This window comes from Suncus etruscus, chromosome 7 (assembly GCF_024139225.1).
Source record: "Suncus etruscus isolate mSunEtr1 chromosome 7, mSunEtr1.pri.cur, whole genome shotgun sequence".
In the NCBI taxonomy this organism is placed as follows: domain Eukaryota; kingdom Metazoa; phylum Chordata; class Mammalia; order Eulipotyphla; family Soricidae; genus Suncus; species Suncus etruscus.
In genome coordinates this window covers 41,188,060-41,203,181 of record NC_064854.1, presented here as the reverse complement: position 1 = coordinate 41,203,181, position 15,122 = coordinate 41,188,060, and the positions used below count along the sequence as shown (strand labels likewise).

General features: G+C 48.9%; 1 protein-coding gene across 1 annotated transcript in view; it reads right to left on the bottom strand.

Annotated features, from left to right (window-relative positions):
* Positions 1 to 8: 8 nt before the first annotated feature.
* CAPN2 (calpain 2) overlaps positions 9 to 15,122 on the bottom strand; it is a 61,914-nt gene continuing 46,800 nt past the window's right edge. The window contains exons 11-21 of the mRNA XM_049776654.1: positions 15,004 to 15,015; positions 13,969 to 14,180; positions 13,355 to 13,391; positions 12,478 to 12,543; positions 10,783 to 10,840; positions 8,045 to 8,109; positions 7,172 to 7,240; positions 6,028 to 6,106; positions 4,477 to 4,593; positions 3,823 to 3,881; positions 9 to 277 (exon numbers count right to left, since the gene is read on the bottom strand). Coding sequence (XP_049632611.1) covers positions 254 to 277; positions 3,823 to 3,881; positions 4,477 to 4,593; positions 6,028 to 6,106; positions 7,172 to 7,240; positions 8,045 to 8,109; positions 10,783 to 10,840; positions 12,478 to 12,543; positions 13,355 to 13,391; positions 13,969 to 14,180; positions 15,004 to 15,015 — 798 coding nt within the window. The 3' untranslated portion in view covers positions 9 to 253. The remainder of the gene's footprint in view (positions 278 to 3,822; positions 3,882 to 4,476; positions 4,594 to 6,027; positions 6,107 to 7,171; positions 7,241 to 8,044; positions 8,110 to 10,782; positions 10,841 to 12,477; positions 12,544 to 13,354; positions 13,392 to 13,968; positions 14,181 to 15,003; positions 15,016 to 15,122) is intronic.

Here is a 15,122-nt window from a genome sequence, read left to right as displayed (position 1 = left end):
GTTTGACATATAGGTTTAAAGCTTTCTTTGGGTTTAGGAAGGGCCTTAGGGCTGGACTAGTTTTAATAGGGTGATATGCAGACCTTTGGTAGCTGTAAGGTCTATTTCAGTATTACTTTCAGCTATGATCATCAGTTTAAGTAAATATTCCATAATTCCAAGGTCCAGATAAAATGTTAAAAATTCCCTGTGGAAACTGAGTCCGTAGCTGAATTTCTTTCACCAGAAGTCCTCAGGCAGATGGAAGACAATTTCAAAGTACAGAAAAACATAACCACTGCAAAAAAGGAAAAAAAAAAGTCAGTTTGGTTGATCATTTTTACAATTCAATGCTGTTTAAGGGCGTGGAAGACACATTGGTGGTACCTGGGGCTATTCCTAGCTCAGATCTTGAGGAGTCACATAGTTCCTAGCAGAGCTTGGGGGGCGGGGCATCTGGTTGTGGGTGGGGCTCTAATGAGGCCTCCTGCACACAGAGCATATGCTTAGCCCTTGAGTTGGGGCTTCTCAAAAACTATTTGGCTTTTATCTATCCCAAAAGATAAACCCAGAAAAGCCGACTGAAGGTGCTAAGAGATGGTAGTGTTCTGTGTTCTTAGTACCAGTACTGTAATCCTCAGTGCAGAATCTTATATATATTTTTTGTGGCCAGAGTGATAGCACAGCAGTAGGGCATCTGCCTTGCACATGGCTGAACTGGGATGGATCGGGATTTGATCCCCAGCATCCCATCTGTTCCCCAGAGCCTGCCAGGAGTGATTTCTGAGTGCAGAGCCAGGAGTAACCCCTGAGTGCCGCCAGGTATGGCCCCCCACAAAAGTGACTTATAGAGGTAGAGAGGGTGGAGTGAGCATTGGAGGGAAGTTGACACTGGTGAAGGGATTGGTGTTGAAGCATTGAATGCCTGAAGCTCAATCATGAATAACTGTCATTTCACTGTGACTAAATAAAAAAAAATAAAACATTGTTTTAAAAAGGCTTAAGCCACTGGTGCACTCATTACATGTTGTCTTCACTTTTAATAGAACAATGATCCGTATGTGGTTTGGACCCAGCAGCTACTGAGCACATCACAGGGCTGGCTACAGGCTGTGAAGGTGACCCTCAGGCAGCCTGGGAAGGGGTGTGTGCCTCCTAGGTCTCTGAGGACGGCCCAGCAGTGAGCAGGGTGCTGCTACCCTTCAATCAGTGGTTTTCAACTTTAGACCTACTGGAGTCATCTGGGAACTCAAAACCAGATTCCAGCAGAACTGGTCATCAGGCCTTTGGCAAAGCTGCCAAGTGAGCTCGCAGGCCCGGGAGCTTTGTTTCGGGGCAGTAGAACTCCAGTATTGCTCACAGGCTATTGTAGATTTAGTATTTGGGGGTTACTTCTGAGAGTGCTCAGAGAATCAGGGTGCCAGGAATCACATCCTGAGCTGTCCCAGCTCCAGGGGAGATGTTTTAGATGCAGCTCATCCTCAGCAAAGACAAGCTTGGCTGACAATAGGAAGCAAAGCCAGGGAGAAGATGATTTTCTGGGTATAGGTGAAGAGGACTGAGGGCCAGTGCAGGCCAGGAAGAGCTGGGGAGAAGTGGGCTGGGGTCTCCGGCTTAGAGGACACAGGGGCCAGGGATGTGGCTCTGTGATAGAACATTTGCTGTATATTTGGGGTCCTGGTTCAATGCATAACATTGCAAAAGGAAAAACAAGAGAAAATGGCATCCGTCATTCTGTCATATGGGTGGCCAGGGATGGTTCAAGGTGAACAGAGGGTATTAACTTTGCTCCAGCACTAGCTCTTGGGCCTCACCTGGTGCTGCTTAGAGGATCATGTTGTACTGGGAACCAGGTGGTCCCCTCAGCACCACCAGGTGTAACCCAAACTCAAACAAAATAGGAATGGCAGAGCAGGAGAGATCATGCAGGCTTAAAGCACTTGCAAATGGCTGAGCCCCTTGGGCCCCTGATACCTACCACCAGGACTCACTCCTGAGCACAGAGCCCCAGACCAATGCAGGACATGCATCCCTTTCCCCCCAAAACAAAAGTAATACCAAAAAGGTTAATGCTAAAAACTTAATGCTAAAATGAGTTCTCAGAAGATAATAGGCAGCATGTTGTATGTTACATGTCCCTGGTTTCTGACTCAGGGTAGGTTTATTTCCTAGAGTTTTAAGCAAGTGAGTCAAAATGTACAAAAATCAATTCTCTGTTACTTTTTTTTTATAATGCTCAGAGCCAAAGCTAAACAACTATCTAGCTTCTGCCAGAGTTTATTTGTTTTTTGTTTTTGTTTTTGGGCCACACCCGTTTGACACTCAGAGGTTACTCCTGGCTAAGCGCTCAGAAATTACCCCTGGCTTGGGGGGACCATATGGGATGCCAGGGGATCGAACCACCGTCCTTCCTTGGCTAGTGCTTGCAAGGCAGACACCTTACCTCTAGTGCCACCTTCCCAGTCCCTTCTGCCAGAGTTTAAAATTCAAGAAAGTATTTTATACCATCCCTGTGCCTTGCCTAACTCGGACCCAGGGTTTGAGGAGCATTTACCCCATTTACCCAGTGCTGCTCCACTTTGTAGCCTGTGCCTGCAACCTCAAGTTCCAGGCTTATTCCTCTGAGTCTAGAGGAATGGCGCCTGGAAGCCAGAGGTGCGTAGAAGACCAGCTGGCTTCTTGCTATACAGAACTTTCTGTCTTCCGGGATGAGATGAGAACATTCTACACTCTGCTCTGTTGTGGAATGGATATACCAACTTAATTTGGGCTGGCTCTCATTTCAGAGGTGTGCATGACTGGGCCTTCAGACACTGGAGCACACTAATTATGCATGATGAACTCATTTACTGCTGTTTGTTTTATTGGAGAGGGGAGGAATGAAAGGAAAGTAATTTACTCAGAAAGTCTTTAATTGGCTTCCTTCTGAGAAGGCCAGATTTTCCCTAAACCCATTTGAATTTCCCCCAAAGAGTTTACATAACTATCTTTTCCCCTGCATGCTAATCAGATGTTCACATTCTAGAAGGAGCCCAAAGTCCTCCTATCCGTCTTTCTCTTAACCTTGTGCAGTGCAGAGTTTCTGGGAGGAGAAGCTAGGAATGTTTTCTTAAATTCAACAATCAATAAGGGACTTGAAAAAAGAACTGCAGAAAACCAAGCATAGATCTGTTCCCAGGAATCCAAATTATTTTTTAAAAAAGTCTTTTTTCTGGGGCTGGTGAGGTGGCACTAGAGGTAAGGTGTCTGCCTCGCAAGTGCTAGCCAAGGAAGGACCACGGTTTGATCCCCTGGAGTCCCATATGGTCCCCCCAAGCCAGGGGCAATTTTTGAATGCTTAGCCCCTGAGCATCAAATGGGTGTGGCCTAAAACCCCCCCTCCCCCCAAAAAAGTATTTTTTCTGTTGTTGTTTTGTTTTGTTTTTCGGCCACACCCAGTGACACTCAGGGGTTGCTCCTAGCTATGCGCTCAGAAATCGCTCCTGGCTTTGGAGACCATATGGGACGCGGGGGATAGAATTGCAGTCTGTTCTAGGCTAGCATGCGCAAGGCAGATGCCTTACACCCTGTGTCACTGCTCTGACCCCTTAAACTAAAGTCTTTTTAAAAGGTCCAGGGTCAAAGATATATTCCAGGAGTAAAGGCATTTGCTTTGCATGAAGCTGACCCAGGTTCAATCCCAGTACCGTAGGTGGTTTTCTGAACACCACCAGTTGGGCACTCCTGAGCACTGAGCCAGGAGTAGCCGATGAAAAGCACTGAGTGTGGCCCCAAGTCCCCAAATGCCATCAAAAGCTGTAAATCTCATGTCTAGTCAGCAGGGAGGTGGTGGCTTCGACTTACAGAGATAAGATTGAGCTCTATGGTTCCAGTGTTCTCGGGATCCAGCTGCTTAAATATCTCTGTGGAGGAATTCAAAGAGGGAGATTGAGTGAGTGAGCATCACAGGGGTACCCTCCTCCCCAATTTCATCCAACATCCCAAACTATTCTTTCTTCCCTTCTTGACCCAATTAAAAGAGGATTTTCATTCTTTTTGTTTGTTTGTTTTTTGGGGCCAAACTCGGTGGTGCTCAGGGGTTACTCCTGGCTATATGCTCAGAAATCACTCCTGGCTTGGGGAACCATATGGGATGCCAGGGGATTGAACCACCGCCCATCCTAGACTAGTGCACGCAAGGCAGACAGATGCCTTACTGCTTGTGCCACTGCTCTGGCCCTCAAGATTTTTTTTTTTGTTGTTGTTTGTTTGTTGTTTTGGGGCCTCACCCGGTGACACTCAGGGGTTACTCCTGGCTATACGCTCAGAAATCGCTCCTGGCGTGGGGAACCATATGGGACTCTGGGGGATCAAACCAAGATCTGTCCTAGGCTTGTTTCTGCAAGGCAAATGTCCTCCCATTGCACCAGTGCTCCAGCCCCTGGATTTTCATTCTTGAAGGAGCAGGTGTCCTTCTGGGCTACTCTAAGACAGGGAGAGAGAGAGAGAATCACTCACTGAAAAGTGTTTCCAGTCGGACCAAGCAACGGACGAAATTGTCAAAATCGATGATTAGATCGTCGTCTGCAAACCGAGCCACGATGACTTGGTGCAGTTGATTGGGCAGCTTGAAACCTGGAGTTCAAAGGAACAAGCCTGCTGACTGCTTTGCATTCATCCCATTGCTTCTGTTCTCACAGGTTGTTAGCAATTTAAGTGAAAATTATATTGCTTTTGTCCCTTGACTGCTCTACTCTGCGGCTGCTTTTGCTTCTCTTTCCATGCTGTTTCCCTTTTGCCTGATCCTATCCAAGACATCTCATGCTGCTTCATCATGTTAGTAGCCAAATTCCTGTTGTGCTAAGTAGCTATGTTCCTGTCATGTCAGGTAGCCATGTTCCTGTTGTGTTAGGTACCCAGATTCCTTTTAAATGCTGGCTCAGCTTGGAAACTAGCCTCATCCTGGATGATGTACATTGCAGAAATTCTGTAGCAAATGAATTGTTTCCTTTTTTTTTTTAACCACAGAAATATAATTTGGAACCAGGGGTTCAGCCCTACTAAGCATTGCTCAGGACTTAGTCCTGGTTCTGTGCTCATTCCTGGCAGTATTAGGGGACCACATGGGGTGCCAAAGATCAAACTAGGATTGGCCAAGGGTAAGGCAAGCACTCTCTACAATGTGCTATCTCTGGCCTCCTTTATTATTTTATTCAACAGATTACTATTTAGAGAAAGAGGGATTTGGGGCACACTAAGTGGTGATCAGAGCTTACTCCTGGCTTTGTGCTCAGGAATCATTCCTGGAAGGATCCCAGGGACCATATGGAGTACCAGGGATTGAACCTATATCAGCCACATGGAAGGCAAGTGTTCTACCCACTTTATTATCTCTCTGGACCCCCAAAATAGTCTTAAATGGGCACAGGTTGCCCAGAGTCAAGACTGTATTTCCTGGCTTCCCTGTGACATCTGCTCACCCTTTCACTTCCTGGGCTACTTGAGTTGAGTGGTATGTGCCCAAAACCAGCTGCCACCACCCCTTGTCTTCCCTCCTTCCATCCACCTGTTGCTAGAATGTATTGGTGGGGGAACAGCTGAGCTCTCTTGTGGAACCAGTGATTTGAGGCACTCTGCATCAGTCCCATAATCCAACTACATAGTAACAATCACCTGTAGTCATATCTGTCCCCAAAGCAACCAGTTACACTCAGCCACCCATGGACTTGTGTCTCTTGTGGAAGTGTCAGTTTTGCCATAGTCCACCCTGGCTGGAGCTGACACATCCCATTTCTGCCTAAGCACCACACCCTGGAAAGGGGTTGTTCTGCTGGTAACTAGCTTTGCCAGCTTGACCTTCCAGGTCTCTGGGAGGGATATTTCGGAGAAGGCAGAGAGGTCAGTGCACCCTCCCTGCAGGTCATTGGAGCTGATAGCCTTTGTGGGGGCGGGGGCAGGCAAGGTTGTTTTGCAGACTCAGCACAGACTTGGTGGGTGCACCGTCACCTGCAGAACCAAGTGCTCCCATGTCCCACAGACCCACCAAAAGAAGCCCAGCTGTGGGCTCACCTGCTTCCTCTAGTGCTTTCCGCATCTCATAGGAGTTCATGGTCCCGGAGCGATCCACATCGATTTCCCGATAAATTCTCTGAAACATATAAAACTGTCCTGAGAACCAGAACCCCAAGTATAGCCTATAATGTCGAGTTAGCTCTAAGCTATATCCTGTGTGGGAATGAAGGTGGCCTGACTTCTTGCCTCTAGTCTGATCTTGGAAGAACAACTCATGTTTCAGCTTGAAGAAGTTAATAATATTTTGCCTCTCTTTAGGGCAGAGTGAGGAATATATGACCCATGGGACATAAAGGGTTATAAGACCTTTGGATCTGGCCCTGGCACATGACAGGACAGAGACACATGAGACTCATTGGTGACAGGTAGCCCATGCACCTGTGTTGTATGGCCCATGAATGATGTTAGAATGATCCAAATAGGGGTTGGAAAGATAGTACAGTGGGTAGGGCACTTGCCTTACATGTGTCTGACTTGGGTTCAAGCCCCAGTATCCCATATGGTTCCCCGAGCCCACTGGGGGCTGAGTGCAGAATTAGGAGTAACCCCTGAGCACTGTTGGATGTGCCCTCCCAAACAAAACAAATAAATATCCAAATAGCCCTGGACTGGAAAAAAGGCCTGATAGCCCTGATCTCTGAGCAGGTTTGTGTAGGCTTAGTTAGCCCATTGAATCAACTGGGCCACGACCATTGCTCCACATCTCACCTTAGTAGTCTGGACTTGACCTTTCCACAAAACTGGCAATGAGCATCCACACCACCTGGCTCTGCACTCAAGAATTATTCCTGGCAATGTTCAGAAGACTAAATGGGGTGCCAGGGATCAAATTGGAGACCAGCTGCATGCAATGCAAGTGCCCTACCCGTTGTACTGTCCCTCTGGTCCCTATACAGCCTTTTCATGAGGGGGTTTCAATGACCCCAATATAGATCAAAAAAAAAAAAAATCAAGAGAAGTTGGGGAAGTAAACCATGGGACTGAAGTCTTTGCTTTTACTTACATTTGTCTGCCATGGCTCCTGAGCAATATTAGAGGTGAGACCTCCCTGCCCTTTAGTTGCTGCAGCTGGATCTGTGCCCAGTGGTTGTTTCCCTACACAGCCCCACTGCCCCTATCCTGGGCCCTCCCAGGCACTCACTTGGTATTTCTGAATCTTGGTCCAGAGGATGTAGAATTCCTTCAGCCCCAGCTTCCCGCTGCCATCCTCCTGCCTTAGTTGAGGAAAGAGCTTTGAATCTGGACCCCCAGGGCCTAGAGTCCCTGCCTGTGCCCAAGACTGGAAAGCTGGACAAGACAGACCCAGGCCTGCCCTTCACACTGGCCAAGCCACATCTAAAGGGCGATGCAAGGGTCAGCTTCTAATGTTGATTCCCTCCTCCTTAACTGTGCTTGCTGATGGCCCCAGAGGGGTTGAGGTCCCAGGTCCTGCTAAAAGCAATTTCTAATGGCTGGGCCATTTCTGAAGCATTGCCCCTGAGCATTTCTAAAACATCTTGAGGTGCTCCCATGTGAACCCCCTACACAGAACTTCAAGGAGTCTCAGATTTCCCCTCCTGGCTTTACTCATTAAGTAGAGGGGCAGGCAGACACTAGGAAAGAGCTAGAACAAAGAGCTCTCAGGGAAGGTCCCTTGGCTGAAAACCAAGAAGAATATTATATCCCCAGAAAGCCTTCTTACGAGCATCTCTGTAGTTATGGAACCTTTTCCTAGAGGAAATGGGGCTCACACGGGTCCTTAGGAGGCAAACAAGTCCAGGCAACTGGTAGGGTGTGTGTTGGCAGGAATTTTCCTGTGTGGGAGCTGCTGAGGGGCAGGGGAGGGTGCTCCGTCACTCTCACTGGAGTTGCTCGTAGTTTCTGGGCAAGGTGCATCAGGGCCCAGGATACCCTGCAGCCCAGCCAGGTGGAGCCAGAGGCCTTTCAGAGGAGGCCACAGCTCAAGTGTATCTGGAGAAAGTCTCAAAGATGTATCTGGAGAAAGCCCTGTTTCAGGGGGCACAAGTAAGGATACATCCAACATGTCAACCATGATCTTGCACGTCTCGATGCTGAAGCCATTCGTTTTGATATCTTGGCCTAGGAGAAAAAATCAACATGATAAGAATGTGATCCAGGGGCCGGGCGGTGGCGCTAAAGGTAAGGTGCCTGCCTTGCCTGCGCTAGCCTTGGACGGACCGCGGTTCGATCCCCCGGTGTCCCATATGGTCCCCCAAGCCAGGAGCAACTTCTGAGCACATAGCCAGGAGTAACCCCTGAGTGTTACCGAGTGTGGCCCAAAAACCAAAAAAAAAAAAAAAAAAGAAAGAAGGTGACTTGTGGGCCAGAAAGGTGGCGCTAGAGATAAGGTGTCTGCCTTGTAAGCACTACCAAGGAACGGACCGCTGTTCGATCCCCCGGCGTCCCATATGGTCCCCCCAAGCCAGGGGCGATTTCTGAGCACATAGCCAGGAGTAACCCCTGAGCGTCAAACGGGTATGGCCCAAAAACCAAAAAAAAAAAAAAGAATGTGATCCAGAACTATGAGTGACTGAAGCCAAAGCACAGCAGGTAGGGCACTTGATATGTACATGACTTGGGTTCTATCCCCAGCATCCCCTGTGGCCCCTCCGAGCCCGTCCCAAGTGATTCTTGAGTCAGGAGTGACCCCTGAGTACATCCCAAAGCAAAACAAACTAAATTAAAAACAAACTCTAAACCCCCAAACAGAAAAACTCTGAGCGGTCTTTCTATGATAGCAGCAATGCTGCTTGACCGCACCCTCCCCAGTCATTAGTATACAGTCATGTGTGGCCCATGGCTGCCACATGGAAGCGTAGGAAAGGCTTCGTCACACCTGTCTACTGCCTGGTACATGCCATGATTAAACAGGGCTTAATAACTGCTTCCTATGTTTTGTTGTTTTAGGAGAGCCACACCCATTGTGCTGGGGGGCTACTCCCAGCTCAGTGTTAGAGGGTTACTTAGGAACCATATGGTGCCAGGCATCGAACTCGGCCCCTTTCACGCAAAGCATACACTCCAGCTCATTAGGAAGCCTTTTCTCCAGCTTCCAAATTCAGAATGAGGGGTCAGAGCAATAATATTATCAGGTAAGACTCTGGCCTTGCACACAGACATCCCAGTTTCTTCTCCACCTACATCTCCCTGAGCCCACCAGGAGTAATCCCTGAGCACAGTCAAGTGTGGATCTCAAACTAAAATAAGTGAAGGAATGATAAAGTTCTCAGAGGGGACGAAGCCCTGGCCCGTGGTAGTCACACTGGGAGCAAAGTCCAAGCCGTGTGTGTGTGTGTGTGTGTGTGTGTGTGTGTGTGTGTGTGTGTGTGTGTGTTTTGGTTTTGGCAGTACTCAGGGGTTACTCCTAACTCTATGCTCAGAAATCGCCCCTGGCAGGCACAGGGAACCTTATGGGATGCTAGGATTCGAACCACTGTACTTCTGCATGCAAGGCAAACACCCTACCTTCATGGTATTTCTCCAGCCCCCCAAACTGTGTTTTACGCTGTGCTTGGCCTGAGGAGTGAGAAGGTTTTGGTGCAGCAAGTGTGCCAGCTTCCTGGAAGGCCTGCAGACCTCACTACTCGTGTGTGTGTGTGTGTGTGTGTGTGTGCGCGCGCGCGCGCGCCAGGAGGCAGGAGTTAAGAAGCAGCCAAGAGGGCACCAGCTCAGGAGCACGGAGCAGGTTGGGTCCAGCCTCTGACTGAGTCTGCTAGCCGCCCCAGCAGGCCCCAGAGAGAACAATGAGGCCTTATTGCTGCTGGAGCTGAGACAGCCCGGTCCAGAGCCTGGTGACCTCATTGTGTCTGGCAGCTTCAGGGTAAACACCCTTCTCTCCTCCCCCATATGCAGGGGAGGAAGCAGCAGGCCTGCATGGGGGAAGCCCAGCCCCGGACCAGCTGAGCTTCCCTGCTCAGGTTTTAACCCCCTGCTTAGAGCTGAGTCACACACACTGGTAGAGCCACTTGGCTGCAGACCAGCAACAGTTCCTAGGGTTCCGTGTGCTTTCACCTTCCGAGAGGGCTCAGTTAGACTGGATTCTTTTGGGCTCAACAGAGATTTGCTCTCATCTCGGGGAGTTAGGTCAGAAGCTGAGGATGTCTCATGATGACCCAGAGGTGGGATGTTCAGAATCTGATAGGTGTTAGTGTGTACTCCAGACTTCTAAATTCTGACACTGTTAGAACCCTGTTTGGTTCAGCTGCATCCGATTTATCAAAAGTAGCAGTTCTGAGGATAATTCGAGAGGAAGCATGCTGCGAATGTGTGTGTGTGTGTGTGTGTGTGTGTGTGTGTGTGTGTGTGTGTGTGTGTTTCCCCCTCGCCTGAGTGGTGATAATGGTGGAAAGGCTGAACTATCAATCCTTTGGAATATTTTTGTCTTTTGGGGGGGGGGGGGGCGGCCAGACCTGGCCATGCTCAGGTCTTACTCCTGGATCTCTACAGAGGGATCGCTCCTGGCAGGGCTTAGGGGACTATATGTGGTACTGAGGATCAAATTCAGGTCGCAAATCAAGTACCTTCCCCCTGTACTATCTCGCCCACTCCTCATTTATTACTTTTTTAATCTGCATCTGTGGAATCCCTTTCCTGCAGTCCTGTGCTGGCAGTGGTGATGCTGGTGGTGTTTCTATGGAAGTAGGGAGTGAAGGCTCAGCACAGCAGCAGGGGGAGGAAAATACCCTCACCATTCCATCATGTCCACAAGGAAGAAAAGAGGGGGAGAAAGGGCTAGTGAGATAAAGTACTTACGCTTGGCGAGAACTCGTTTCAGGATGGTCTGCAGCTCAAAGGCAGAAATCTCAGCATCCTATGCACAAAGAAGCAGGGTTGTGAATGGCTCCGGGCACACTGCAAGGAGCAGTGGCAGCAATGGGCACCTGCTCCGGCCAAATACTGGGCAAGATGCATGAGCCATGCCAGCACTTCCAAAGAGCCCCCAGGAGAGACTGCTGCCACCCTGCCCACATAGGGATCCCACACCAGTGGTCTTTCCAGTACAGAGATACATGTACCAAAGCTCTAGGTGGAACCCACTCCAGACCTTTGGCTGTAGCCCAATCTAAAGCATGACTCTGTTTTGGTCCTGGTCTCCCTTCCAACAGGACCTCCCCATCCTGGCACCTGGCTTCTAGGAGAGCTTCTTTCAGCTCTCCTTACCCCATTCTGTTAACATTCTGTTAAAGTGGAGAGTGAATCCCACTATTAAAGATCACAACTGATGAATCACTGTGTGTTGAGCACTGTGTGTTGAACCCACTCCAGACCTTTGGCTGTAGCCCAATCTAAAGCATGACTCTGTTTTGGTCCTGGTCTCCCTTCCAACAGGACCTCCCCATCCTGGCACCTGGCTTCTAGGAGAGCTTCTTTCAGCTCTCCTTACCCCATTCTGTTAACATTCTGTTAAAGTGGAGAGTGAATCCCACTATTAAAGATCACAACTGATGAATCACTGTGTGTTGAGCACTGTGTGTTGAACCCACTCCAGACCTTTGGCTGTAGCCCAATCTAAAGCATGACTCTGTTTTGGTCCTGGTCTCCCTTCCAACAGGACCTCCCCATCCTGGCACCTGGCTTCTAGGAGAGCTTCTTTCAGCTCTCCTTACCCCATTCTGTTAACATTCTGTTAAAGTGGAGAGTGAATCCTACTATTAAAGATCACAACTGATGAATCACTGTGTGTTGAGCACAGGGAATGTCCCAACTAATCAAAGGGTAAATAAGACTCAAGTAATCCCAAATAAAAAGGGAGGAGGAGCATGTGGAGGAGGAGAGGAGAGGGACAAGGGAGGAAGGAGAAGGAGCCACTGGAGCAGAGGAGGAGCAAGTAGAGGAGAGGAGGAGGGGTAAGGACCAGATGGAGGAAGAACTGAGAAAGGGGGAAGAGCAGGGGCAGCTGGGCACCCTTTGATGATGAAGAGGCTGTTTTGGGGAGCCTCATATGAACTCCCTGTGGAACACCCTTGAGAGCTAGATTCTGGGTGGGAAGAAAGGTGGCCATTTTTTTTCTCCTCACCCTTTCTCTTCTTCCTAAGAGTTGTTGGGAAGGAAGAGGGTTGGCTGATTCCTAGGAGATGATACTCTAACCCCCTTACTGCAAATTCTCAAGAGCAGAATCTAGCTGACAACCCCTAAGTCACTTGCACTCTGGACATTTAAAATCGTTTCCTCTTTCTGTATATTGTGTAGAAACCAAGGCTATTTCTACATCCAAGGTGAGGCCCAGAGTTCTATGCAGATCTGATGGTGAGAAGGGGAGTGCCTGAGGGAGGTCGTGAACAGGGAGGACAAGCAGAAATCTGTGCTACCTCAACCAGTAAATCCCTCTTGGCTTTGTTTGATTCAGTAACTCCCCACCCCAACACACACAGACACAGTTTTTCTTGAAGACAAAAACTGTTTTCTATAGGTCATCTAGAGTGTTTCAAGAGATTTGGGGAGTCCTACCTCCCCAGCTAGTTGGGCAAAGAGCCTCCTGAATCCATCATCGATGTCGTCTTCGTTGGCATCAATCTAAAAGGTGAGGGAGGGGTGGAAGAAGGAAGGCTCAGAGATGAGAATGAGAGCAAGTCATCTGCCTTCCTTTTCTGGGTCCCTTCTCTGCCACCCTCAGAACTGAATTCCAGGGAAATGGAAATAGTGTGAAGAATCTTTCTGGGTAAGACGAGGGAGGGGACATGAACTAGTGGGAAAAAAACTACATTCATGTTCCTCACACTGGATACTACCTTCTCTAGCAGCCAACCAAAATGGCTTTCTGGGGCACATTCTAATGGGGATTCAGGATTGTCAGGAACAGTAAGAATGTTCCAGAAGGATCTTGACAGAGGCAATGAACACAACTCATGAGGTTCTTTGGAATTTCTGGCCTCTGACGGGACATGTGACAACACGGAGCTTCAGGCGCCATGAAGGCAAAGCTTAGCTTAACTTTCTGGCTCCAGACAAAGGGGGGAAAATTCTTCCTGCGTCTGTAGATGTGTTTTGTCTTCCACTTCGGATTTGTAAATGCTGGACCACATGTTTTCCTTCAAAGTGCTTTAGGTTTCACCTCTGAACCACAAGCCTTGGAACTAAAGGGAACCCAGGAGAACTTGTCACCCAGAGCAGCATTCATTTTAGAGATGAGAGAAAAGTCTAGGGAGAGGACTGAGTGGCATAACTTCATGGTAACCCCCTTTTCTCTCTGACAGCCCCAGAAGGAAGACAGAGATGAATTCCCAGGGGAGGGCAGTGTCCTTAGCTACAAGATGTACTCAATGAACGAGGGATCTTATCGCTTGTTCCCCTGTTGTGTAGACCGCATGGTGAGGGACAGAATTACCTCTTCAATGTTGGCATCAATTTCATCATCAACAACTCTGAAACAGAGGAAAACTGGAGTTACCGGAAAGGAGGGGGGAAAAGGAAATGCAGAGAAATCACAGCTGAGAAGGAAGTGAGAAGTTCAGAGCAGAATGGGGTATCTTTGTATCCCACATTTCTGGGACCTCACATCCCATACACAGCAGAAATTAAGGCAGGGGTCAGAGTGAGAGAGCTTGTCAGGCTGAGTGCATATTTGTCTGCAAGAGGTCTAGGTCTGCTCCCCAGCTGCTTAACTGCTGATGACTGAGCCAGGTGGAGCTCCCAGCACTATGGCTCAAATAGCAAATCAAAAAAAGGCAAAAGTGTTTTCAGGGGCTGTAGAGATAATACAGTGGGTAGGGGTCTTCCCTTGCATGCAGCTGACCTGAGTTTGATCCCTGGCACACCATATGGTGTTGAAAGGAGAATAAGGCCTGAGCACTGATAGGTCTGGCTTCCCTCTCCCCTCAAAACGTTTCTTTAATATAGCATCAAATCCCTCATTAACCCCTGGATGCAGGTGAGTGTCAGAGAAGAAGAAATAGACATTCAGAGAATGAAGAAAGGCGGGAGAAGGGTGAGGGGGCCTACTGGTAGTCAGCCTTCTTCTCAGAGAAGACCCGGATGCAGAAGTCGCCATCCTTGTTGGGCTCAAAGGTGGAGGGTACCAGGATGTACTCGCCAGGTGGCAGTTTGAATCGGTTGAGCACCTCCCGTAGGTTGATGAAGGTGTCCGACCGCTCCCTCGCTCTGTTGGTCAGGAAGAACTTTTTGTTGAGGTGGAGGTTGGTCTGTCCCGTCAGCTAAGAGAAAAGTGGAGACAAGAGGGAGTCAGGGTTGCAGGGGGCTCCCAACCAGGCCCTTCCTGCCATAGAAACAGAAACCAAAAATGACAAACACCCATTCAGGAGTCAGCAAGGATCCCACAAGGGCCCCTCAGGGAGGCCTTGACATCTACTCTGTGAGCCCTGGAGGCCAGTGGGGTCCCATAGAATTCCAGGTGCTGCTCAACAGATTACAGCACAGCTAGGCCTTGGTGTACACTGGGGTCCTACTTCAAGCCAAGTACAGCTGGTCTCACTAGCACAGGCCAGTGAATGAAGCACTGGTGTTTGGGGTGCCCGGTGGCCTTAGTATAAACGTGTCCTTTACTAGTTATTTTTGAGGGGCAGTGCTCAGGGAACCAAAAGAAGTGCTAGGATTTGAACTATCACCACAGCAATGGCTGCATGTAGAAAGTGCTTCTACCTCTGTTCTATCTTTGGCCTATCACAGCAGCCTTTCAAGACACCTCTAGCTCCATGTTGTCTCATATCACACATAAGTCCTGGACCTACTGTGCTGTCGTGTAATGACTGTCCATATGTGAGTCCAGGGAAGTGGCTGGTGACCGGTTCTGCTGGCACAGAACTGACATTCTGAAGATGGGAACTGAGCTCAGCTTTTCCCTTGTCTCCTTCTGGGCACGATGATACCACCTTCCCAGAGTCCTAGAGGGGCAGGACTCCTTCAGGGCTACCAGCTCCTGCCCAAGCTTCACAGATCCCCAAAGGGGTGGTTCAAGCCTTATCTGTGATCAGTGAGAGCCTCCAAGAATGGGGCCCACTTGCTGCTGCACACACGTACCTCTTCGGGGACCTGCAAGACAAAGGAGAACACGTTGACATCAGCTCTTTGTCACTGTCACTGTATGTCTTGCCAAGTTAGTGACATTAATGACACCAAGAAAGCACTTCTGCAAGTGG